Source organism: Syngnathus leptorhynchus, chromosome 19 (genome assembly GCF_054491065.1).
Source record: "Syngnathus leptorhynchus isolate UIUO chromosome 19, UIUO_Slep, whole genome shotgun sequence".
Taxonomy (NCBI): domain Eukaryota; kingdom Metazoa; phylum Chordata; class Actinopteri; order Syngnathiformes; family Syngnathidae; genus Syngnathus; species Syngnathus leptorhynchus.
The window spans coordinates 6,146,079-6,171,742 of NC_141213.1; the positions used below are offsets into that span (position 1 = coordinate 6,146,079).

The 25,664-nt window shown below is 39.4% G+C and overlaps 2 protein-coding genes across 8 annotated transcripts; one reads left to right on the forward strand and one right to left on the reverse strand.

Moving 5' to 3' along the window:
- Positions 1–1,236: 1,236 nt before the first annotated feature.
- On the forward strand, positions 1,237–24,718 carry tpk1 (thiamin pyrophosphokinase 1). 6 transcript variants are annotated; one of them, XM_085938597.1, is made up of 10 exons: positions 1,237–1,271; positions 2,223–2,306; positions 3,285–3,317; positions 3,582–3,656; positions 7,668–7,734; positions 11,579–11,651; positions 11,969–12,064; positions 13,693–13,839; positions 14,930–15,038; positions 24,254–24,718. In XM_085938597.1, exons 2-10 carry the CDS (start codon positions 2,264–2,266, stop codon positions 24,397–24,399), a joined length of 789 nt encoding a protein of 262 aa, XP_085794723.1. In that variant the 5' UTR covers positions 1,237–1,271; positions 2,223–2,263; the 3' UTR covers positions 24,400–24,718. The 6 variants fall into 6 exon arrangements, with proteins under 6 accessions (XP_085794723.1, XP_085794718.1, XP_085794724.1 ...); XM_085938592.1 differs by lacking the exon at positions 24,254–24,718 and adding an exon at positions 22,508–23,037; XM_085938593.1 differs by lacking the exons at positions 1,237–1,271; positions 24,254–24,718 and adding exons at positions 1,480–1,851; positions 22,508–23,037.
- On the reverse strand, positions 24,578–25,551 carry sec61g (SEC61 translocon subunit gamma). Of its 2 annotated transcripts, XM_085938600.1 has the most exons (4): positions 25,384–25,550; positions 25,196–25,294; positions 25,023–25,125; positions 24,578–24,718 (listed from the first exon to the last, which is right to left on the reverse strand). In XM_085938600.1, exons 2-4 carry the CDS (start codon positions 25,287–25,289, stop codon positions 24,709–24,711), a joined length of 207 nt encoding a protein of 68 aa, XP_085794726.1. In that variant the 5' UTR covers positions 25,290–25,294; positions 25,384–25,550; the 3' UTR covers positions 24,578–24,708. The 2 variants fall into 2 exon arrangements, with proteins under 2 accessions (XP_085794726.1, XP_085794727.1); XM_085938601.1 differs by lacking the exon at positions 24,578–24,718 and having other exon boundaries at positions 25,019–25,125; positions 25,384–25,551.
- Positions 25,552–25,664: the final 113 nt, after the last annotated feature.

Sequence of the window (25,664 nt, forward strand, 5' to 3'; positions counted from 1 at the left end):
TGTGCACAGAGGGCTGAAAACAACACCTCCGTTTAGCCGGTGTCTTGTTCAGGCTGAACTCAAATAGGTCATCACTATGGAAAAATGGAAAAGAAAAATGGCCTACTTGGTCCCCCGAGTTCAACTGCACATGCCCTTTTTAAAACCCAGTAATGGTTAAAGGAGATTACAGCAAACAGTGGAGAGACATGAGGATGCTTTGACAAGATGATTTTTTTCAGTGCAAAAAAAAGTTACAATTCTGTTGAACTATCGTAGTTTTTGTTATGTTTCAGCTATTAAGGTTGAAATCATATAAACTACATCTACATTTGTGTTGAATATGAAGAAGATGAGAATGCAATGAGAAAAATAACGCTATCATTACTGGAAAGCGATGGACATAAAATGTCAGGGAGGAGTAGGAGATCTAATTTAATATCCGTAGGGGTTAAACTTGGGGGGTGGGTGGGAACATTCCCCGCAATGACTAATCCAGTCAAACGGGAATTTATTCATAGATGTATCTATAATGCATGCCTAAAGGATGAATGACTCCTCGTGCATCTGTACATTACACAAGTGTGTGTGTGTGCGTATGGTTGTGTGTTCCCATACTCCCACTTATGTGCAGTGCGTCAGGAAGCCCAGAGAACTGCTGATTGATGAGAGCGAGTTTGTTTTAACGAGCCCCCACAGAGTATTCACCTTGAGAGGGATTTGGTTCCGCACTTTGCGTGCCTTCAACTGTTGTCTCAATTTATCTGAGGCGTGCAACATCACAACTCAATGTGCATGTTCCTGCTGTCTTTTTACACGTGTGAGTATAATATTGCTCAGCAGGGGGGATTTTGGGCAAAGGAAGGGAGTATGTGTATCTGATGTGTATTGCATCGTTTTATCGCTTCATTTGATGTCTAAAGTTATTATTTCTTTGGATGATAATCATGGCTTTTTTATTTACCATTGAATCCATCGGAGGGTAGAGGCATGAGATAATAAAAATCCTATCTGAAGTATATTTAGGGGGATTTAGTTTGAGGGGCCACAACCTTTATTCGAGGAGGCCAGGCCCCCTCTTGCCCCTGCCGAGACCCGGCTCTGTTCCCACTACTGCTGTTAAAATAACAGCAACAAAAACGATGAGTTGAGGAACAGGAGAAAAGAGCGCTTCCATCTTTGGCCTCTAGATGTCCCTGAACCACAAGTCTTGCACTTTTCCCATCTGAAAAGCTTCCTTATTTGCACTCGTTGACTGTTTACGTCACGCATGGCGGAAGCGTCGTGGTCTCGTAAGTTCTACTTTTGCCAAATAATATTAATGTTCACATTTAAACATGGATCTGTTGGGGGGTTTTTTTGTCTTCCAGAGGCAGGTCATACCAGGATTTAATTTGAGAGAATGAATATATGTTTTCAATAAAAGATTCCGAGCAGACCGGTGTGCACGCGTGTTGTGATGTAAACACTGCAATGCATTGGCCATGCGGATGAATTTTGCCTGCTTCATTTATCTCTTATTAGAGCAAAATGTTTTATGATCCAGCAGATTTTTTATTTATGGGTTAGCCACCAACAACACGTGAATACAATTACTTATTTATTTTCATCCTTTTCCCCTTTGTTGTTGCATTTAAAATGACCTGCTAAAATGATGGTAGGTTTAATCAGATTTTTGTAGTGAAGTTTGAGAACTAATCTAGTGCAGTAATAAATAACAAAAATGATTAATTATTAATTATGTTCAACTCTGGCAACTCTGCGTGTGTGTCGGGGGCGTGTCAATAAATAAATACACATACGAAGTATAGGGAAGACTCGCCACTGCTTTTTCTCTGCAAGGTGGAGAAGATCAGAGAAAATTTACTTTATGTGAGTATCTCTGCAGCAACCTTGTGTTAAAGAGAAATACGGGACCAGACATTTCAATATTTTGCCTAGACTTATTTGAAATGTCTTCACCTCAATGCTGTTCTTGAATTTGCTCTTGCTACTTGGTTGTCACAGTATTTTTGTCGCTCACATTTTGTTGCCACATTGACTGTCCAACGGTCGCTGCTGTTCACTTGCATTTATTTCCCATGGCATTATTGTATTCATTCACCAATTAAATCAATTGTGTCAAAATAATTTCTACATCTGCATGGCATTGCATGTAAGAATAAATTCCTCCCCCACTCACTAGTGAATGTGAGAAAATATTCAAGATAAGAAAAGTCAAAGAACTGTACTCCACTCCACAGATCCTGGCGAGTTGTGTGATTGAAGACGTGCTCCTGCGATCATGGATGAAGCGCTGTCACTTTTGGAGTGTCTGCTGCCCTCAGGTGCTTCCCACCCCTGTTGCTGTAAACACACATGCAGTCAGTCGAAAACACCCCCGTTCCCGAGGAAATTAAAAACCTCGCACAAAAACACACAGACCAGTGGCGTGCAGCACACTACAACCAAAATTCAGGAAAATCTCCATGCTTTTATCTTCAATAGACTTGATTTTCTTTCTGACCGGACTCGCGTAAAAGAGCATCAAACAGCTGCAGATCATTCATAACACTGCAGTTCCATTGTCCAAAGTCCAATAATATCAGCAGTTTACAAATCTTGTATTTGACTTGACTATACGTTACTATATGAGATATGCTTTATCAGTTGCTAGCTTCTGTCAAGCGGAACATAAATGATTGTTTGTCAAACGTGGTGGGGTAGTCAGCCAATTTGGAAAGTTGTCAAGTGAACTACTTATTCAAAACCACACACACACACACACACACACACACACACACACACACACACACACACACACACAGGTATTAATTCAAAAACATGGCAAAAATGTTTTTCAATGATTCACTTTTTCCACATAAAAAGCAACAATATTAAAAATGCATGGAAAACGATTTATAAAGGAAAACATAAGAGTGGAAGATAAATGGAATACAGTCTGAAGGTGAAGGGGGGGAGGAGGGAGCTGGTGCTGTAATCTTTGGCCCATTAATGCGATTGGAGCAATTCTGGTTTTACTTTGTCAAGGATGCAGACGTTCCCATTTTATTTTATTTTTTGCTCCCCCGCAGATAGAAAAATGGCAATTGCCAAGTAGCAGTCGGGAAATCTGCATTAGCGGTGGAGCAAAAGGAGGAGAGAAAAAAAAGAGGAGGCAAGATAGATGAGGGAGGAGGTGAACTAGATTTGTGAAACAATTTATCCCAGGACAGGGACTTTGACAATGAAGCATGGACATTCTTAAGACAGGAAGTAAGGAAGCGACGAGCTGACATGTTTTTGTTATTGTGCTACTTTTATAGGGCCATGTCATCGCAGATGGTGTGCAATCCAAGGTTGTATTGTATTGTATTGTATTCAAAGTTCTTACTGTGGTCATACATTAAGCACACATCATATCTACTGCGAGTAATATCTAGCTTTCGGTATTAACCCCCCCAACGTTTTCTTTTTTTGTTGGTGAGGACAGGCGAATAATCAAATTATCAATCATACACACAGCACCACACTGTGTTCTTAAAAGTCTGGTTAATCAGTCAAATATGGAAGCATTCATTTCGTCCTCATTTAAATTCACACTTCTCTTCGGCTGACTGCAGGCAAACAGAAGATCGGTCTGATCATCTTGAATCAGCCTTTGAATAAGGATGACCTTCACATACTATGGAGTAAAGGTACACTCTTTTTATGACCCTTCCCTCTGTACTCTGGCTTTTTTTCATCCTTATGTCTCTGTCAAATATAAATGTGGACTAAAAGTGTCAATACAAAAAAATGGAGGTGTGAAGACAAAATCCAAATATAGTGTATAAAATATTTCATAAGTCACCAATTCTCATTTCTTCAGGCAGGTTGTTTCAAAGTCGAGACCCCCAATGGAGATCCCCTTATCACCTTTAATTTTAAGACTTGATTTTGGAGCAACCAGGGGGCAATTGCTCAAGTATCTGAGGCCGCAGGCTGGTTCAGAAGGGGTTAAACATTTGATTAGGCAGCTTGGAGCCAGACCATGTTTTAAAATGACAGTGGATCCCTGATACTTGCAGAGGATAAGAACTGAAGTGATTCAAATTCCTCATAATAACACTCTCAAACCATAAACATACCACAATCTACATTGCTGTTACTATTGCGGTCCACCAAACAGCAAAGAAGAATAAAAAAAACATCCATGGTGTTCATTGGAATTTGGCGTAGAAAGTGTATTTCTGCTAAAACACTTTTGACAATTTATTTTCGATGAATTGATGAACCCTCTTAAAACGCTACAACCCAGATCACATTTCTGCACATTCAAAGTCAATGAATTTCTGATGCTCAATTTGAACTTCATTTGCTTTATTTGCCCAACACTCCTCTCCACATTCATTAGCGGTGAGCTTGTGTTCCCCTGGTTGCTTTTTGCTCCCAAGCGCTATGAAGACTTTGTGCTGTGCCAAATGTGCTACCTTGTCACTGAACATGACCCCTTCCCTGCCCTCTGATCGCTTTCCCTGTGCGATGCCTTTTAATTACATATTCATGAGAAATAAGCTACCTTTCTGCATGGCAAACCTTTTTGAAAGCTCCAGCATCTCCTTGACTGCAGCAATTATCATATTCAGAAAAGTGCTAATTTGAAGTCCCTCTGCACTGCTACAGGCTGAATATTCAGCATGAATGTCTTGCCCTGAGACACACAATCTACTGTGACTCTCTTGAAAAGAAAACAAATTGCAAATCTGAAATCTTATGAGCCATAAACATGACCAGTAATAGTTGATGTGGAAGTAATAATCACAACAAAGTTGTACCCAAACAATTTTAGAGCAACTCTTAATGTGCATAAACAACCGATTGCAGGCTTTTTTTTTTTTTTCAATTGTTATCTGAGCATTTGATTTGCAAGGTCTCAAGGTGACCACCTATGCTCAATGCATTCATTAGATTCTGCATATGTTGACAAACTTCACACCAGATGCCGCTTTTGGTTGTTGAATTATGCAGACACAAGTGCACACCTCTGCTGGTGCGTGCCACGATCGATAAATAAATTAGCCAAAGCTAGAACTCCGCATTCAGACCATTTGCATCCCAGCCTGGAAGACCTTATTAATATTTTGGATGGTTGATTGTGAAAAAAAAACAAAAAACATTTGTGCCCTGGAAGCATGATTAATTAAGTCTCAGTTTAATGACTTGCCAGTTGTTGCACAGTTTATACGTTAGCGGCTTACTGAATGACTCCAATAGTATAGCCATTTTCAAATGCTGTTGGAGGGCATTTGGATCATTATAAAGATTAGAAAAACTATGACCTTGCTGCAGTCTCAAATGTTGCAGCACCATGGAAATCTGAAAGTGTCTATATTCATAAAAAAAAAAATGTTTTTGCTGTGTGCCTCAGAAATAATCCGAGGCACTTTATCATTTATTTATGAGTTCAATGACAAACAAAACCCCACACAATACTGTACAGAAAATGCTCATTATCGAAAGAGGTTACATTTTTAGGGAGAGAAACTCTCTTACATGTTGCTTATCCAGTATAGTGAAGTCTATTGGTCTGTGAAAATTAACACGTATGTAATTAATCTCACGTCATGTATTGATGGATTAATTTTGAGGCAATACATTTCAGAAGATTTTAATTCTACTTTAATCTGTGTGACATTTGGGACTTGAGTCTTTCACTTTAACTTTCACAATGAATTTTAAAAAGCAGTGATGTGCTAAACCCCCCTCATGAGATAACTGAGGTCTTTCCATTGTCACTCACGCATTTATAGAGATGCTGCTGTCTTTGTGTGGGTTTGAAATATTTTAATTATGTGGTAGAAAGGAATTTTCTTATCTAGTTTGCCACAAAAAGTGCAGGTTCTCTACTTTGTCTGAGAGAATATCAAGGACAATCAACAATGAAAATTATTAGGCTCCTCCGATAGTTTGTTGATGACTACTATGGGTATTTTGTGTTATTCTACACATTAATCCATATTCTTGCATCAGATTCTCAATTGATGTTCTGCATTGTTAATTTTGGTGGAATTCAGAATATGAGTAGAACACTGGATGTAATTAAAAAAAAAAAGAAGGATCACACTTTGTATACCATCAGAACTGCTGTGAGTTAGATTAGACCCATCAAACATGCAGTGCGGCTTGATGTTAGGATGTGGCAATTTGGAATATTTCTTCTCGCAAAGATAAGACATAAAGTTTGGGTGGGATTTTAAAGTGCCACAAGCAATGCCGAAGAAGAGGCTTTTCTTATCAGTTTTCCTCCTGGCTCACACTTGCTCATGGGACCATAAGATCGTCTGATGAGACGACTGAAAAGGCGTCATGGCGGATCATAGATCTCTTCGCAGCTTGAAAGTGAAAATCTCTAACACGATATGCCATGTATTTTTGATAGTGTTTATGGGCTAAACAGATGTTAGGTGTGTGTGTGTGTGTGTGTGTGTGTGTGTGTGTGTGTGTGTGTGTGTGTGTGTGTGTGTGTGTGTGTGTGTGTGTGTGTGTGTGTGTGTGTGTGTGTGTGTGTGTGTGTGTGTGTCACTCTTCAGGTTGTAGTTCACATGGCGGCACCGCAGCCAGGTCTCCGCCTCCGATGAAATGCACACACGCATTGAGTATACTTCAGACTTGTGATGTGCTGCCCCTGGGCTCCCTTCATCACCCCTGGGAGAGGTTGAGCAGCAGGGTGCCAAGAAGCTACAGGAAGGGAGAGTGTAGAATAGCGATCAAAGGGGAGCTCAAACAGGTGGCGGGTGAGATGTTTTCAAGTGGAAACAAGCTGCTTATCTCACTCGCGCACCTTCTCACCCACATCTAGTCTATCAGTCAACCACTTTCTCCTTCAATCACTCACCCATCGACTTTACTCGCACTCAGACACGGTGCAACAACTTAATGAGGCAATCATGGCAGGTGACGCTTTGTATTAGATCCAAATTGTCAATGCATTTTCATTCCAAGTGCTCATGTTATCATTTGTTGATTTGAAATGGCTTGTTGAGGTCTGGAACTATTACACACTAGTTAGTCAAGCATCGTCTTTGCAATCAATGATGGAGGAGTAAGTAGTGTATGAAAACAATTACAAAAATATGTATATATATCATATATATTTACATATCACACACACACATACACACTTCCAGGCAAACATGGAAGGAAATATATGAGATGAAGCAGACAGATGTGCAAGTGTTCACCCTCTCTTTGGTGCACGCTAGTTACTTGCACAAGGTATGAGTCAGGGCTAGATCTTTGAAGTCTTTCCCTTGTGTGCACCCTAACAGCCCCGAACATAAAAGGGCTCTTTAAAAAAAAACAAAAAAAAAACGTGTATGCCTGTTCAATTTGAATTGAATAGGAGCCATGAAAGAGAATACATTTGCAAATAGTTTGCATCTCATTTCGAGGAACTCCATCAGTCATTAAAAAAAAATACAGCAAACATCTTCATTTTTCTGCTTTTAAAATCAGAACAGGTCATAATTGCATGTTAAAAGAGTGAAATTAGCAGTACAGAAGAAAGGTGTTCTCCTTCTAAATACTCAAGCCGCATTCTGCTCGTGCTGTCCCAAATAAATACATGCAGTGTTTTTCATCATCCAGTCTTCTGCTTGTGACAGTAACTATGCCATATCATGACACAGCCAGTGAGCTCCTGTTCACATCTTGCTGTCTCTTCATAGCTCTTTTGACGGCATGTGCTGATGGTGGTGCCAATCACCTGTATAACATCACTGGAAAGAGGGACAGGTAAGTCTGCAAACTTGTTTCCTCTATTTACAGAATCATCATTTGTTTCTGTGTATTCTTTGTGTTGATTGATGTTATCCCTCCCAAAAATGATATGTGACTATAAATGATTATGGGCTGCCACTAATGCTTATTTTAATAAATGATTAATCGATTAAAGGAAAAGATCACCGAGGATTGGGCAATCAAGCAAACTAAGATGATTTACATTTAAAACAAAAATTGGAAAGCTCACGTACGATATGAATTGACAAAGACAAAATGAGCATTTATGCAATAATTATAGTATAGTATGTAGCTTCAGTTATTTGAAATTTTTTAGAATTTGTCTAATTTTTGTTATACGATAATGATCTTGATGTGAATATGGGAAAATCATACCGAGCGAGGCTGTTTTGCACATTTTGCACCCAAATGCTGTATGGTACGATATCTGGCTAATGGAAAAGTGCTGTTAGCACTAAGATGGCTCTGGGGCCTCTGTGGTCCCTGAAGTGTTCAGACTTTCACATTAACATGAACATGAATGTGTTCTTTAAAGGCTGTTGATGAAAATGAGGGTTTGACCTCTGGTTTTCTGCAACCGTTATGGGACAGCAAGTAAGTTTAGGCTTGTGTTTTAATAGTCAAGGTCGGTTTGAAACGGAGTCCCTCAAGATTTCATCCTTTATTCAATCATCTACACTATCATTCTTATCCGATCAACCTTGCTTTACTGTTGTTGCCATTGCATGAGTAAACTAGCACTTAAAATGTATCCACCCTTGACCACGATGGGAAAATTAAAGTGTTCAATCTGGGCTGTTTTGTTTGTCCTATCCTTGCAGATCAGTGCACACTCTAATCTGAACTTGAGTTTGCACACAAACCATATCAAAAAAGAATTGGTTCACTGAAGCCCAGCAAGCAGGTAAATAGTTGACAAATGATGCTGCCATAATACGTACAGGGCAGCAAAGCAGTGAGAAGGGGAGGATAAAAGTTATGTCACATTTGTGTGAAAATGATTCCCTTCCAATTGCCCACTGAGATGCTGCACCTGCAAGATTGCGTTCTGAAGGACAAACATAAATGGGATCTTTCCACGGTAACTTACTCTGCACAAGCAATGTCCTTAAAGAGTAGCAAGCCAGCAGCCTGCCTGCTTGAAGTGGAAATTATATAGTGAAATAACCACTTGGGATGGAAATTATAGAGTGAAATCAACACAAAGTTTGCAGAAATATGCCTGACCTCCAAACGTCAAAGCCTTCCGAGATAAAACAGTGTTTTAAATCATTTCTTGACTTCTCCTTTCATTTGTATGATTGCTTTCTTGCTACTTGACGTCTGATTATGATATAGTCACGTCCCTGTCTTTAATAACCATAACATTCAGTGCATCATTTGATTATATACAGTGTTGTGTATATATCCTTCAATTACTCGGAAAGCAACATCACTCTTTTGTTCGCTACCTAGCTGAATCAATCTCAAGTACTCTTAAAACAGTATATGCATGAATTAATCCTCCTATAATTATGTTCATGCAAGTATGCTTCAACCTTGACTCACAGATGATATTTAGAATTAGCTAGTCATTTTCCAACGTAAATATGCATATATAATGCCATTTTCACAATGCTGCTATTTAGAGTCAATGGAGTTGTTGACGCAGTCTACTATCAAAGAGCTGCTCAAAACTAAAGACACAGATTCATCCCTCAATCTGTTGAATGCCCTTGAATCATTAAAATTTGACAAGAGGTGGAATAAACCATGGTAATATCCATTCAATAATTTTCTCCTCGTCATCAACTTGTTAATTGTTATGATATCGCTGTAGTCTTCATAGGGCCTCAGCTGTTTGTGGAATAGTCTCCCCCACCCCACTCATCTCGATCCTCCTGGCGCTCCCCTGACTGCACCATGTATCCGCTCCTATTTCTAATTGGAAAATGACATTTGTGTTATTAGCGCATCTAATCAAATCCTCAGCAGGAGGATAGAAAGTCAAGAGATGAGTGAAGAGTTAGAGGATCACGGATGAATGTAATTGGACAGCTGTGTACGTGTGTGGATATTCAGCTGCGTCTTATAATCAGGAAATTACGGTACTTGCTCTTTGTGTCACGCTATGTTGCTGGTATAGATAGAAGAACAAAGAGAAATTTGTCATTTATAAAGAATTATTTTCAGTAACAGCCAAATATATTGCCAGTCCAATTAAAGCACGTATATAGTTCAGTTAGTGCTTCTGGGCACCCGAGAGCGACCCTTAACATCTCTTCTCGAATAGGACTAATCAGAACCACAACTCCTCAAGTGATGAAAAGATTAGGGGAAAGGTCGCATAGTGGTTGTTGTTGTTTTAGGAGAGAGAGAGAGAGAGACAGACACGCTCTCACTCACACAGACTCAAGCAGCCTGATTGATAGCTGCCCAAACCTAGACAAAGGTCACAGCCGCTCCCACTGCAGAGCACTGTCGGGGGGTCAAATTGGTTGGAAAATGCCCTATTTCCCATCCAAATGAAACTGTCACTTGATATTAATGTGGAAGTTAGCTGCACAAACATTCACAGGAACATCATTCATGACATTAATTTGAAAATATTGATTGTGCAGGTATCAAAAGAAAAACGAATGCCGTGAAAATAAAATAAAAATTTTAAATATATAATATACGGCAACTCCGTAAAATGGGTTTGTCTGTATCTCATTGATATGCGAGTTCAGCCGAGCGATGGAGTCAATCATCCATTTCTCCGTCCTCTTCGGCTACATGGAATTATCGTTCCCGAGCCGTCCTGTTACGTAACAAAAACACATCCCTACTTGTGCCTCTATCCTTGTTAGGACATCCGCTGTCATGATTACCGAAACCTCCGTCATCACAACAAAATGACCAATTGAGGGAATTTAAATCCAATTCAAAGCGTCATCCAAAAGCGGATCTCTCTCCTCACACCCGAGTTAAAAGACGTCAAATAGATGCACTAATACCCAAGCAGCCATGAAATGATGTTGTTTGGGAACGACGAGCAGCGATCATATTCACGGGTGAGCCGGCGTTTTAAAAATAAATACACGTGTGAATTGGAATGAACACGCTCATATTATCTGTATACGTATGACAAATGTTCCACTCTGAGCTGGTTTACACATTCTTATGTTGTCCATAAACAATATTTCATTGGGTTGAGTGGATTTAATGTTCCGAGCACCTACGTATTCTCAAGCCTCTTGCCCAGTTTAATTATCAGTTGTAATCCTCTTTATTATATAGACTAACAAGGAGAGATTTGGATGGTAAACATTGACTACTTCCATTTGTAATCACTGTATATTTTTCAAATTTCAGAGGAAAACAAAAATGGATGAATTTTGAGGCCAGTTGATAGCATTTAGATTGCTTTTTTTTTTTTTAGATACATTTGCATACCCAAATAGCAAGTTAAGGGAGTTGAGGGTTTGCATCTTACAGGATGGTGCTTTCTCCAATTCATCAATCGATTGTAAATTAGCTGTGATGTAAAACACTTGACAAGTGCAACTTGACTGCACAACAGTTTCACTTACACCTCTCCAAAGTGTCAAATGTAGAGGTTGTGATTTAATTAGTGTTGTTTATATTCTGCCCATCTGCCTGCGCTGAAAATATGTTTGCTGTAGCAGTAGACGCTCACTTTGGAATTTGCATGACATCCACCTACAAGATGTATTGCGCTATTACAAAGGAGCATTAGCAGTATTTTTTGGCAATAGTTTGGCAACACTTGCTGTCTTTGCTTTTCTTGTCATCCTTGCAAGCTTTCTTTTTGTTTTCTGACACTCACACTCACGCTTTCCTTCCTTCCATCCAGCTTCTGCCCCGACTATATCAGCGGTGATTTCGATTCCATTACTGAAGAGGTCCGATCTTTCTATGCTGACAAGGTGAGCAGGAATGACCACAAACCAGACCTACATAAGTACTGACATTTACCTCTTGATGTGAGTTCCCTTGAATATAAGTTGGATGGGTGGTGGAGAATTTGGGATAAACTATGATAGAGATGGCGATCCTTTTCGCTTTGTGTGGGTGAAAAGGGAGTGTGTCCCAATACTTTTGGCCATATTGCATACCTGCACATTAAACAATTAAACGCACCTGTTGTGTACTATTGTGGGGGGGGGGGGGGGGGCACATCCCTTTATCTCTGTACATTTTTGTTTCTGCTGTAATCCTTGTGTCTTCTATTTTTTGTATGAAGGGATGCCGGCTGATTGAAACAAGTGACCAGGATCTTACAGATTATACTAAGTGTCTGGTCATCATGTTGGAAGAGATTCAACAAAGGAATCTGCAGGTAACACTTTTACTCTCTGTAACTTTTTTTTTTTTTTGGAACAATTTTCTTTTTTGGGACATTTTTTGTTGACAACAATGGATTTTTTTTAACACTACATTTTTTTACATCAAATGTTTGGAGATGTTATGATGTGTGGTGATTATTGAAAAGATGATACAACTAACATGCCCAGTATTAAAGAAAAACAGCAAATACTTTGCATTTTCATTATATAACCACACAATGTAAGAAATGCAAGTTATTTGAAGAGGCGTGCACTTTTTGGCCTTTGCCTTGTCTGCATTGATTTCAAGCATTTTTCGCCTGCCTCCAGTGCCAACTATTTTCCTGGCACCAACTTGAAAGTAATGTACAAAAGTCAAACCCAGAAGAGTTAGAGCGTTTATACAGTTGTTGTAAAATGACTTTGCAAACATCTCTATTGTGTTACCCGGTTTCTCTGTTTTATTCACTATTTGAATTTTTATCGACCTGTTGTGCAAGTGTGTTGCTCCAATCAACGTCGAGTACCACAATCACTCAGCTTTTTAAAAGACAATCAAAGATGCTCAAAAAATGTATGCAGATTGATCTGTTGTTTTTTTTTTTTAGATGTCAGGTTTTAATGTAAGATAAACTTCTGCTCTTCCTTCGACAAAGTCTTTGTTCCTAGTCCGGCTGATATTTAAACCTGCGTTTGAGTCTGGGCTAAGTGTTGCTCCATCCGTCTGGAGCCTAATAATCAATTTTCGAAGCTCCTGTGAGAGTGTTCAATGTGGACCCCTTTTGTCGTTTGTCAGGATTTTTTAGCTTGTCGTTTCTCCACAACAAACTCGTGTGCCCTTCAATTGTCTGTGACTAAGACGAGGCTACATAAAAGCAAAATTTTTATTCCTTTGGTCCTCACGCACAGCCATGCAAATGTTCATCCCCGCAGCCGGTTAAAATGGATTAAATGCAAAGATGTAATCGTAATAGGTTGATTTGTAGATAGCAGAGTATTATGCGCCTCTTACAAGATTCCTCATATTAGCTCAGTCTGAATAATTTCGGGCTTAATGCGACATCGACAAAAGGAAATGTGGATGTGTCGTGCCTCTACTTTGAGGAAGTTGCAGCAAACTCAAACACACCATCAATGTTCTACTGTATGTTTATCTTGTTGTATTGTTTGCAGTCAGCACATCTCGAGCAATGAAGTCAATAAGAAATCCTTGTAGTATTTGAGTTGAGTTTGGATGCCGCTGCAGCTGTCAGCCTCTGACAGCTACTCTGCCCTCTTAACTCTTTTGGGTTTTAAAGGCTGTCAGCGTGACTGTGACTAAACTTTGTGGGGACTTTGTATGAGGATTTAATTGCTGAGAGGTGCGAAAAGTGCATTGCAGCTTTAAGTTACAGAGAAAAAGAGGTGGCAGAAAATGAATTAGCTTTGGTTGATTTACTATTTGGGTCCTGATTCTTATAAGGATGAATTAATTTATATAACCAAAAGCTTTTGTTGTCCTACTTTGATCATTCAGAGTTCATTGTTATTATATTATTGTCATTCTTAATACTAATCAAATTCATATAAGCTGCCTATGCGCTTTGCTCTGGAAATACAACTGTTCTATTTTATTATGAGCAAACTATGTTGTTCTGTACAGGTGGATGCCATTGTGACCTTGGGTGGGTTGGCGGGACGATTTGACCAGATGATGGCTACTATTGAAACCCTCCATCACGCTCACTCGATGACCAAACTTCCACTGTTAGTCATCCAGGAGAGGAACCTGGCCTATCTGCTCAGACCTGTGAGTCTAATTTTCTTAATTTGCTGATTTTCTTCAATTTTCATTGAATGTTGCTTTTGCGGGAACTAATAACTTAGATAATGCTAGTTTCCATGTGAATCTTGACAGCACAAAGTGCAAGTGGGCAGCTTCTCTAAAATCCTTTCTGCCAGCTTCCGCCTTCCTCACACTCTCTCTCTCTCTCTCTCTCTCTCTCTCTCTCTCTCTCTCTCTCTCTCTCTCTCTCTCTCTCTCTCTCTCTCTCTCTCTCTCTCTCTCTCTCTCTCTCTCTCTCTCTCTCAAATAATCAAAAGCATTCACACTTGTGTGCTCCTATGATGCCCCACTTTGCTGTTCTGTATGAGATAAAGTGAGCCTTGTTTGATGCTCCCCGAATTGAATTTCTTCAATGCCAGCCACGTTCTCACTTCCCATCCGTTGATTGACTTCACAAGTAGGCCTAGCAGGCGACATTTGGGGGGGGGGAGGGGCACACACACACACTTCCCTTTTGTTTGCCTCCATCCTTTCTCCATTTTCTCCTCTTTTGTTTATTTTTAAGATCTTCACGGAAGACTGCCACCCTTTCCGGTGAAAGCGTCTAATAGTTAAAGAGATCCTCTCCGGTGCACTCCCCTCTCTATTTCTTGTCATTATTCCAAAGGCGCGTTGTCATTTGCTGCTTTATACATCGACACCTCCAATTAATCTTACTTCAGCGAGAGTAAATTAAGCTCATTTGTCAACACAGCGCCAATTTGCCAGCAACTGATGAACGCAGATGCCTGTACATGAAGGTGAGCGCGACCTTTGAAAAGCATAGCGCCGTTTGTTGAGTTTACATTTGTAATTCAAGTGGTTACAAGTGGAACTAAATATGCCGCTCACTAACTTACAGCCTCATCACACGCTGAGTTTTCTGATTATGGTTGAACTTAATTGTTCAATAACATGCCCAATTTGCCTTCATTGGCCAATCTAAATAGTCCTAAACAATGATGTCAACAACGATGACAAAAACAGTATGCCCTAGTTTATTAGCTCATACGTCATTCTTTCCAGTATCTGACTTGTGTATTAATAAACACAAATATTTGCATTCTGTTTGCAGGGCAACCATACGCTTAGGGTGAACACGGGCCTAGAGGGGGATTGGTGCAGCCTTATTCCAGTTGGGGGACCCTGCCAAACAACCACCACTGGACTCAAATGGAACTTGAGTGAGTCCCAAAATTCTTGAATAATTCATTTTGATCATATTCTTGCTGGCCAATACAGAGATTTATTTCATCATATTTTTTTTAGATGAATGTGACAGTTTTGATGTTGCATAGTAATCCTCGAGGTATTTGGTTTGTTTATTTATTCATGTTAAATGTTACTTGAAAACTATAAGGAGAAATCATGAGGATTTTTAGCATATAAGGTACTTTTTAGTTGGTGACCTCTGCTCCATGACATCCTGTACAAATTTAAATTGCTGATTTTAGTGACATCTAGTGGGCTGCATTGCTCAATGCGACCCCGATTCATTCTGCAGTCAGCAATCAAGATGATATACATTTAGGCCAATGATCAATTCTTTGGTCAGACGTTTTTCAGGATACAAAAACCTAGTTGCAGTCTGCTATAGACTAATAACAGTTCTCAATATTGTATTCCATCCCTGGCAAAAGTTCCATTTAAGTGTAACAGACAGCATCCGTTCATTTCCTTCCTCTCTGTTGTCAACTAATCCGTTGTAAATAAGTCATGCAGCTTCCTTCCAAAACATTTCATTTCCACGCCAAGTGTACAAACACTAAATTGGCTTTCTCCAGCTGCATGCATTCTAAAATAGTAAAAAATAAAAAAAAGGGTGGGGGGGCTTTGTATGTTTCACCCAAATGTGAGATGTGTGGCATATGCGCAAAACATGCCACATAATCTTTTACACTGGAAATCCAATCAGATGTTCATTTGAGAAGCCCTGTGGTCTTATCCCGGGACCTAGTCCCATAACCAGCTGGGTTCTTAATGAGTTGGCACCAACCAAAGCTACTCCCGCCCGAGGGGAACCTGGTCCGTCTGTCTGGGGAGAAAGTGTGAGTCTGCTTCTTGGTGGCATCTATTCAGACTCTGTGCATGTCTCAGGAGTCCTCACATTTGCTAAAAGTATCCTCAAACATGTTTGTATTGTACATATGTTTGAATTCCAGAGGGGCTTCTTTTCTTATTCATTAATTTCTAGTTAGATCATCCTCAGTAGTGCGCACGGTATTTACTCGGCACCCTTTGAATGTGTATTGGGAAATCCTTGATTTGAAAGTCCAACGTAAACGTGCTGATGATAACAAGACGCTTAATGCGATGCAAACTCTATTTAGAAAATCTCATCAGGGCAGGGGATGGAAGGGAGATTTCAAGAATATAAAAAATTCAACTTATTAAAGTTATTTTCTTCGTTGAGTATATGGGGAAAAAACTTTAAATAAATGAAATCAAATGGAATTAAAAAGTTTTGAATTTTCCAAGACGCAATCAATCATTTCCTCACAATTAATTGATCACTCTCCACGTCCCTAGTTGCTTATTTTGCAGCTTTTACGTGACACAAAGACATTCAATCTCCATTGAAGATATCCCTCAAATATTGGTTCAAAGCCAGACTGATTAAAAATACATGATAAGTTTTGGGTTGCTCATCACAGCCTTTCTGTGCCCATGGAGACGTTATGCCCGCTTACATTAAGAGCTCATTAAAAGGCTTGCTTTAAGAATCCAAAGTTCAGTATTAGATCATGATGTTTTGCGTCAGAGTTTCAATTTGAAATGAGTTGTTGCCACCCCAGGGTAAAGTACATGAAGAGCTAAATTAGTCTTTGCTCAGAGTGATTTTATAATGTAGTCACATTTGGACTTTTTTTTATTTAAATCATTCATAAAGTTGCAGGGTTAAAATTGACTAGAACGATGACGGAGGTAAGTTTGACTTGCATTTGGAGGAGGCAAAACGTCTGCTGTGATTTTTGTCAAAAGTGCATTTGAGTTTCTCTCCTTTAGATTGAAAAAAAAATGACCAAAACTATCAACAGTTACTCCACATCAAGTCCATATTGGCAAGCATGTGCAAAACACATTGAAGTGTACAAAGAGGTCAAGTTGTTGATTTGATCACTGCAGCATGTCTGCAATATTGTAAGCAATGAAATCGGGCCATTGTAAAGGGAAGGAAATAACGAGCCTTGAAGTGAGTTTTAGCGACGCCGCCCCCTCAGACTGCTCATATTAACTGCTTCACGTAACGTTGACTGTGCAATGAGAGGAAATAAAGGTGTGGCCTATGCTGGTGTAAGGAGAGCGAGCACATGACGACTGCAGATGATCCTTTTAAAACTATCTCTATGATTGTGGATGAGTTTAAGAATAAATGAAGAATTATGAGACGTATGACACATTTATTGTTGATTATTCTGGTCTCGACCGCAACCAACAAATGTTTTGCTGATTTGGTCACATGTAGCTTACCAGTTTTTAAACCATATTCAAATTTGCTAAATATATTGTGCTTGATCAAATTTTTTTTTAAAAATGACATTTTACAATGTGTTTTTTTTTTCTTCATGGAGTCCAACTGCAACAATACATTGGTTTGTTTTGGTCAAACAGCAGCTCAATCCTTTTTAGTGTGCAACTCAAACACGTGTAGCAACCCAAATCTTCTCGTCTCTATTTTTGGAACAAAAGATCCCGTCTCATTCCATTTTACGCCATGTCCCGACAATGTTTTTCATAACAAAAACCAGACCCATCATGTAACGTCACCCCTGATGCGTCTCAGTTGTCGAGTGTGGCGAACAAAGATGATGACATGACAAGATGTCTTTTTTTTTTTTTTTTCCTTAAAGTCATGTTGAGTTCAAATGTGCAAGATATTCTGTTCCCCTGCACCTTTCCAGCCCAGGCTCCCTAATAGAGTAATATTGTATATGTGGCTTGTTGAATCAAGCCTGATGTGCAGGGAGGAGAGAGGTAGAGCAGAACGGACATTTAAGAGCCTGTAGATGACCATGGCTCAAAGGGATTTGGTCCAGACCGCTGTCTAATAAAAGGACTGCAGTGCAGTAATGCTACTAAGGGGGCAATGTACCACTAAATAATGAAGAGACTGCGGTATGGCAAAGGTAACAATGTAAGAAGCGAATGAAATGCAGTAAAGTCCTCCCATATAAAAAGACTGAATGGAAATGATTATTTCATCGATGGCATACGCATTTGCAGTGCTTCACACTTTGTCTTCTTTTGCACTCATCTTACCCTTCACCTTTTCATTTGCTGTTATTGACAACACAATTGCGTCCATTCAGCAATTGTGGTTTTACAAGAATGGAAAATGCATTCTTACACATTTTGTTGGAGAAAAAGCAATATTAAGACATTTTTCACATCACTCGACAACTACAATAGTGTTTTCTGTGTGTGTAATAGATGGTCAAAATGGCAAAACAAAACGATGTATTGTATTCTAGCCCACATTGAATGCTAATGTGTCAGGTCTTAATAGCTGACACTGACTTAATTCAATTATTTTCTCGCTCAAACTTAGCTGCTAATACCAATGATTATGCAAACTCTGGCTGAGTTTTCTGCTCTCTTGATTAGTCGAGACCCCGGCCATGAACCCACATGAAATTCTCCAGGCCTCTCTCAGCTTGTTTAATTGGCCCTGCCTACAGTAACGCTTTCAGAGCCCTGCCAATTTATTTGCAAAATAAGCCTTTCCCTGCCTCATTTTCCTTCTCATTGTGAATTCATTTGCCCTTTATGTACCCCACAACCAAGCGGCTATGACGTGAATATGACATTGGATGCCATTGAAAGCACTGAATGTCTCACTGTTTGTTTTACAGAGAGTGCTTGGAAGGAAAAAATAAATTCAACAAATACACTTTTCCATCAAAATAATATTTGGATCTCTGGGTAGATAATGTATATCTATCATCCTTAATAGACGTCACGCAGTCCAAATGCCCCAAGGTAGATTTTTTTTCTGCCCCACCCCACCCCACTTTTGCCATTTTGAATCTCACCAGCTGCCATCTGTTATTCTTATGATGGATGTATTTAATTAAATAGCATACCACATAAATGTTATCCAGTAGGTTACATGAAGTGTTACATAATTACTTAGAGTAGAAATCTGATAGCAATATATATATATATATATATATATATATATATATATATATATATATATATATATATATATATATATATATATATATATATATAAAATTATATTAATTATATATAATTATATATATATATATATATATATATATATATATATATATATATATATATATATATATATATATATATATATATATATATATATATAATTGTGTATCATCTAGAATTTTTGGGGGGTACACAAAATACATTGAATTCATAGTTGCCTTGTCCACACAGCCACCTGTCTTTAAATGATTCCAAAAAGCTACTTGGCCCTGTTCTTTCCTGCAGAATGACTTTAATTCAGCCACACTGAAGGGCTTTTGACAATGAATGGCTTTTTTTTTAGGTCATGTCACAACATTTCAATCAGATTCAAGTGCGCCACTTTTTTCATAAATTGGGAAGTTCATTTTCTGGTGTCTTTCTGATTGTAGTCCTGCTGCCCAACACAAGTGTGGTTCAACTTGAAGTTATGAACTGATGGCCGAACATGACATTCAAATTAGCGTGGAGGGGGAAAAAAAATTCTTGGTGTATTTTTAGTGCCCTCATAACACAATCCTCCAAATACAAGCAAGTCTTCACTTTAATAAAAGACACAGGTGGACTTAGACAGCATCGTCTCCCGGTGAGGTAACGCAATCGAGCACTTCTAATTAAAAGTAAACTTCTGGGGAAGATTACAAAGCTAAGCCTTGTTGTTAATTGGAAGAGGGTTGTTTATGAAACGTAAACACGCCGGTCGGTGTACAGCTCAGAGCATTTTAATGAGAACTGCGTGACATGATCCATTTTTGTGTGCTTCAGTTCAAACCTTAGTAACCGGAAAAGAGAAATTGGACAGCTTAGAGCCAAAGAGTAAACCAAGCATGAACATTTGAAAGTACACTTAAATACATTTAAACACTTAATGAGCGTTAAAAAATAAAAAAAATAAGCAGAATGCTTTGAACTACTCAAGGAGCACGGGGAAGTATTATGAGATGTTTGCAGTCTTTTTTTTTTGGGTTTATAACGTTAGAGCAATAAATATATATATGTTTTTTTCTCCCCATACACCGCTGCCTTGAAATGTTTGTGTTCAATATTCAGTTGTGTTTTGTCACAGGGCTAAATACATCTGTTGTGCTTCATGAGGTTTTAACCAGCAGAAGTGCCATCATTTTTTTTTTTTTTGCTAACCCAAACCTTGACCTTTGTGTTCTTTGGGTTTTTTTTCATCTTTTTTTCTGTCATTTTGTTGTCCGGCTTTCTAGTCAACACGATGCTTGGCTCCATTGCTGCCCTTGGAATCACGAGCTGTTTCTGCTTCTTGTGTAAACACATGCAGACATTTTGAACCGGAACGTCTATTAGCTGTGACCTTGTCTTACTGCTTGCCCAGTTTTCCACCTGAAAAGCCTTCCATTAAGTCCAACGCAAGGACACTCGTCTTATTGCCCACACTCACCACCGAGCCATCATTTGCAACTTTCTCTATCTTGAAGGTTAACTTAACTCTCAAACTGTTTTTCACTTGACGCTCTTGGACAAATCCAGTGGCAGCATCATAAACATTTAACAGAAGTACATATCCAGGCCAAGCAGATGGTGCTGACAGCGCAAGCGCCTGCGTGGACGTATGCCACGGCCAATAAATAAGAGGACATAAAGGGAGAAAGAATTGGCGTCACACTGATGATGTGATATTCGCCAGCTTTCTTGATATCAAGCTCACAGTCAATTGCGTCTATGATCTTACAACTGGGTATCGTAGAAAACGTGTTGAAGAAAATCACTTAACCAAATGTTAATACAAAACTTCAGATAGTTATTAAATATGAAATCAATGTAAATGCATTATGGTATGGAGGCCCCCAAAGTAAGCAAACGGAAGTTTGCCGCCAAGTAAAGAAGGAAAAGCAAACGGGATTTGCCGGCGTCTTCATTCAAAATGATTTGAATAATGCGAAGCGGTGCATTTCCATAAACATTTGCTTCCTCACCTTCTGAAAAGCGCATACAAATGCCAGCTTAGCATTCATTCGTTTAAATCTTCCCAGGGATGAATATTTCTTTGCGCAATGAAAATATGACGTTACTTCAAGCTCTTATATTGTGTCGATTTTCGGGATTGTTTCTGTGACCCTAAGCTTATTACTCCAAATGTTCTAGCTTCTGAGATCAACCTTTTCTGACAGGTTTTCCTTTTAGGCAAACTTCCAGGGGATTTTCTGGAAAGCCTGTTTATTGATTTTGAACGCAAATGTGAATTGTTAGTGAACTCTCGGGTGAAGTTATTAACTGTGATGTTCAAACATTCAACTATTGTCTCGACGTGCATGTCGAAGAATGCAACCTTTTGATTTTTGAAGCCTATGCAAATTCAAAAGGCTTAAGTGCGCTTTCTGGCGATAACTGATTTTCAGTCATGATTACATTTGATGTTTCAATGAGCTGAAATCCAAACTCAAAAGACCATTTTTATTTACTTGTCCTGTTGTCCTGTGTAGTACCTTAAAACTTACTTCTTGACTGTAATTGGGTAAAGCTAGGGTTAGGGTTTCAAAGTAGGGTTTCATACTAGAGTTAGGGTTTCAAAGTAGGGTTTAAAGGTAGGGTTAGGGTTTCAAAGTAGGGTTTTATACTAGAGTTAGGGTTTCAAAGTGGGGTTTAAAGCTAGGGTTAGGGTTTCAAAGAAGGGTTTAAAGCTAGGGTTAGGGTTTCAAACTAGGGTTCATACTAGAGTTAGGGTTTCAAACCAGTGTTTAAAGTGTATAAAGTAAAAGAAGTCTTAAAAAGACATCCATAGATAGCAATAGTTCCTCATCCATCCTGTCAGGAAAACCCCCAATTTCACTTTCACCACATTCCGAGTATCGGGGAGTCCTCCTCTGGGTAATTTGTTGTGAAAATACGCACCCTCCCTGTACAGCTGGCGGGTCCTTTCAGCTGTGGCACGCTGGAAATGCAATTACAGGCGGCAAACATCCCCATTGTTATCACTGGAGGGTGGTGTGATGCTGATTCTCAACCCCCTCTGTGCAGTATTGATCGGTATTACCCTTGATGGGGGGGGATTACTAATGAATCTATTTGTCCCCTTAGTAAAGACTGCGCAAAAGTTGGGTTTATGTTGTTTATTCATGAATGTGTACTCAGTGCATGTGCACTATGAGGTGGACCACTGTCATCCTTTGATGGTGTTATACTGCGCCTCGTGTTCATTCTGAGTATTACTACTGTAATTTAGCCCAATGCAATGCTTGGACTATTTCCCTGCTGATAGATCCCTTCACGCCAGCACTTTAATATTTCTCTTCCTTTACTTTGTGGTTCTGGCTCTCTGCTCGCTCAATTATTAAGCAACTCCCCGAGCAGCAAAGAAAAAAAAAATCTTTGTGTTTTCTGTCAATCTGCTCCAATGAAATGCTTGTTTTGCAGCCTTTGAAGCAGAAGAAGCTGTTTTTACCGTTGTTTGATGGTTGTGCAGGTGCCGATGGACGAGCCATTGTCTTCGTTGTCTCCTGTTCTTTTTTATGCATTTCATTGAAGGAACCACACCAGTTTGCGTTTTTATATTCTCAACAACTTGTGCATTTTAATGCAATTCATGGATGGATCATTTATGCAATTATTGATACACATATACTATGTATACTGATACAACTGTACTGCACTAAATCATCTGGACCACTAAACCCAAACACCTTCTGATCCCAACTATTAATTTGACTCAATAGCAGAACTGTCTGGTCAAAAATTGCTTCTACATTTATTTATCTGACATCTAATTTGCCACGGACTGCGAGAACATGCACGAGCAGGCCCCCGTGATAAAAAGTAAATGAACGTGATTGTCCGCCTCCCGAGCTTTGCCCTTGTTCTATTAGACACAGTCCAACACATCCACTCACAGGGTGCTTTTCTGCTCAACTTACTCATGGCAAATGATGTGTGAACAAATCTAATACTAAATGGAATTGTGACACTCAAAGTCAAATTTCACTATTTACTGGCACATTGAAGTACACATTTATTTATTTTGAATAAAAAAAAATATGTTCGCAAAAACGCAGGGTGAAGTGGTTCTTCGTTGTCCTCAAGTTAACTGGTTCTGTGATTTCTACTTTGACCACTGGAGGTCACTGTTGGACATATGTCACTTTTGCCTATGTACTGTGTGCGCACATGATTTATGCCATCCATCTAGCTAGGATTGTCTTGGGTGAGGTGGAGCCTATTCCGGCTGACTTGTCATATATTCATGATTTATAAAATAAAATGAAAATAGTGGCCTGAAAATGGCGGTGTACCTAAGGAGTGTCCGTGTGACGTCACAGATCGACCAACCAATCAGAAAGTGGGGGTGAGGGCGGGTGTGGCACTTGACCATGATTTTTCCCTAATGAAGTGGCCTCTGATTAGGTACACCTGAAAATGGCGGCGTACCTAAAAGGGAGTGTCCGAGTGACGTCACAGATCAAACAGCCAATCAGAAAGTGGGGGTGAGGGCGGGTGTGGCACTTTTCACTTTCACTTAAACTTTTTCCCTAATGAAGTGATTAGGTACACCTGTGTCCGTGTGACGTCACAGATCAACCAGCCAATCAGAAAGTGGGGGTGAGGGCGGGTGTGGCACTTTTCACTTTCACTTAAACTTTTTCCCTAATGAAGTGATAAGGTACACCTGTGTCCGTGTGACGTCACAGATCAACCAGCCAATCAGAAAGTGGGGGTGAGGGCGGGTGTGGCACTTTTCACTTTTATTTAAGTTTGACCATAATTTTTCCCTAATGAAGTGGCCTGTGATTAGGTACACCTAAAAATGGCGGCGTACCTAATAGCGTGTCCAAGTGACGTCACTGATCGACCAGCCAATCAGAAAGTGGGGGTGAGGGTGGGTGTGGCACTTTTCACTTTCATTTAAGTTTTGACCATGATTTTTCCCTAATGAAGTGGCCTGTGATTAGGTACACCTGAAAATGGCGGCGTACCTAATGGAGTGTCCGAGTGACGTCACAGATCAAACGACCAATTAGGAGGCGGGGAGTGAGGGCGGATGATATTATTCAAATTGTCACTGTTTACGTTGTAATTTAATGCATAACTACTTGTACTAAGTGGAATGTCTCTGACAATCAATGACTGTTTTTCTGCTGTACTTCATTATTTTATTTCAGTGACAATAAAAAAAAAAATCAACTCAATGTTTAAATGTATTGTTTCTGTCATCCAGATAACCAGGTTCTGCAGTTCGGGAAGCTGGTGAGCACATCTAACACCTACAAGTCAGTTTCTTCTGGACATCCCAGGAGCTGCGTCACAGTCAGCACAGACCAGCCCCTGCTTTGGAGCATGGGCATCCTTAAAGGACAGCAATAATTCTTTTTAATTTTTTTTTAACTTCATAAGTTGTGGTTGAACTGAAGTTTAACACAGCTAATGTTGGACAAGAGGTCCAGTCATCAAAATCATTTTTGAATCACTAGGTTTATTTTAAGTGGTGTTTAGCCTACTAGAACATACTGTGAATACAATTAAATGAAAGGCAGAGTCGTAATGAGAAATTTGCAAGAGTTTATTGGTCATTCATTTGTTGTATTTACATAATGAAAGAAATGTCAACAGAAAATGTCATCCCTTCAGTCCCCCCAGCTCATCTGTCTTCTGGATCCAGATGTTTACGGTCGTTTAACCACCACTGCAAGACAAAATAAGAATGATGGCATCATGTTGTGCACATACATAAGAAGCTTGTATCATGTTTGTGTTTGTCCATGACTTGCAAATGATGATGACACTTTCTTTGACAATAATTCCCAACCACATTGGTGAAATTGTCAAACTTTCTGAATTGTGCAAAACTAAATATTACACCTTAGCTCACTCTAGGCAATAATTAGATGTCCTTCCACTAGATGGCAGAAGGTACATAAGAGTCAATATTTATCTTTTTACATTTAATTTGAGGTGATATATCTACAAAACACCCAAGTATAACTTACACAATGATGTTGTTGATGGGGATATGGATCAGCTTAACGAAGAACCCAATGAAACCCATGATAGCGAACCCAATCGCTGTGGCCATTGCAATTTTCTGGAATTCTGGAAGGATGATCAAAAATAGTCCATTAAAGCAACAAGTGGTAAACGATAATCCAAAGAGTGTACAAACCTTTCCTGTCGGGTTTTGTGCATCTCTTTACCAGCCTTATCGAGTCTTTGACGAATTGCCGACTGGGCTCAACAAACTGCATTACTTGATCCATGTTGGCTGAGACATCACATGAAAAATAAAAATAACTCAGACAATGCACTTGGATTTTTGTTGTTGAATAAAAATAAGAATATAGTCGTTTTTACCTCGTTTGTTTTCGTGTTTGATGAGGAGAGTAGAGGATGGCAGCCACGTAGATCTTCAGCTATATTCGAAGGGCTGACGTGTATTTAGAACGCGCATGCGCGCAAACTCTTTTTCCTCTCTTGTTTTAGTACGAAATGTTCACAGTGCCCCCTCGCGGCCTGGATGAGTTTCAAGGAACGACCTGCCCTCCGTGGCAGGAAGAAATATAAATGCATTTTCTGACTGAGTTGTATTTTTATTATATGTTCTGTGCTTAGTGAGGTAGTGCATAGTTGTAAAG

Bases quoted from the DNA above. Each gene is read 5' to 3' on its own strand.
- tpk1 (XM_085938592.1), top strand. From the start codon at position 2,264: ATGGATGAAGCGCTGTCACTTTTGGAGTGTCTGCTGCCCTCAG. The intron at 7,735-11,578 runs GTAAGTCTGCAA...CCTTCCATCCAG, and splicing joins ATCACTGGAAAGAGGGACAG to CTTCTGCCCCGACTATATCA. The intron at 12,065-13,692 runs GTAACACTTTTA...TGTTCTGTACAG, and splicing joins TTCAACAAAGGAATCTGCAG to GTGGATGCCATTGTGACCTT.
- sec61g (XM_085938600.1), bottom strand. From the start codon at position 25,289: ATGGATCAAGTAATGCAGTTTGTTGAGCCCAGTCGGCAATTCGTCAAA. The intron at 25,126-25,195 runs GTTTGTACACTC...TCATCCTTCCAG, and splicing joins CACAAAACCCGACAGGAAAG to AATTCCAGAAAATTGCAATG.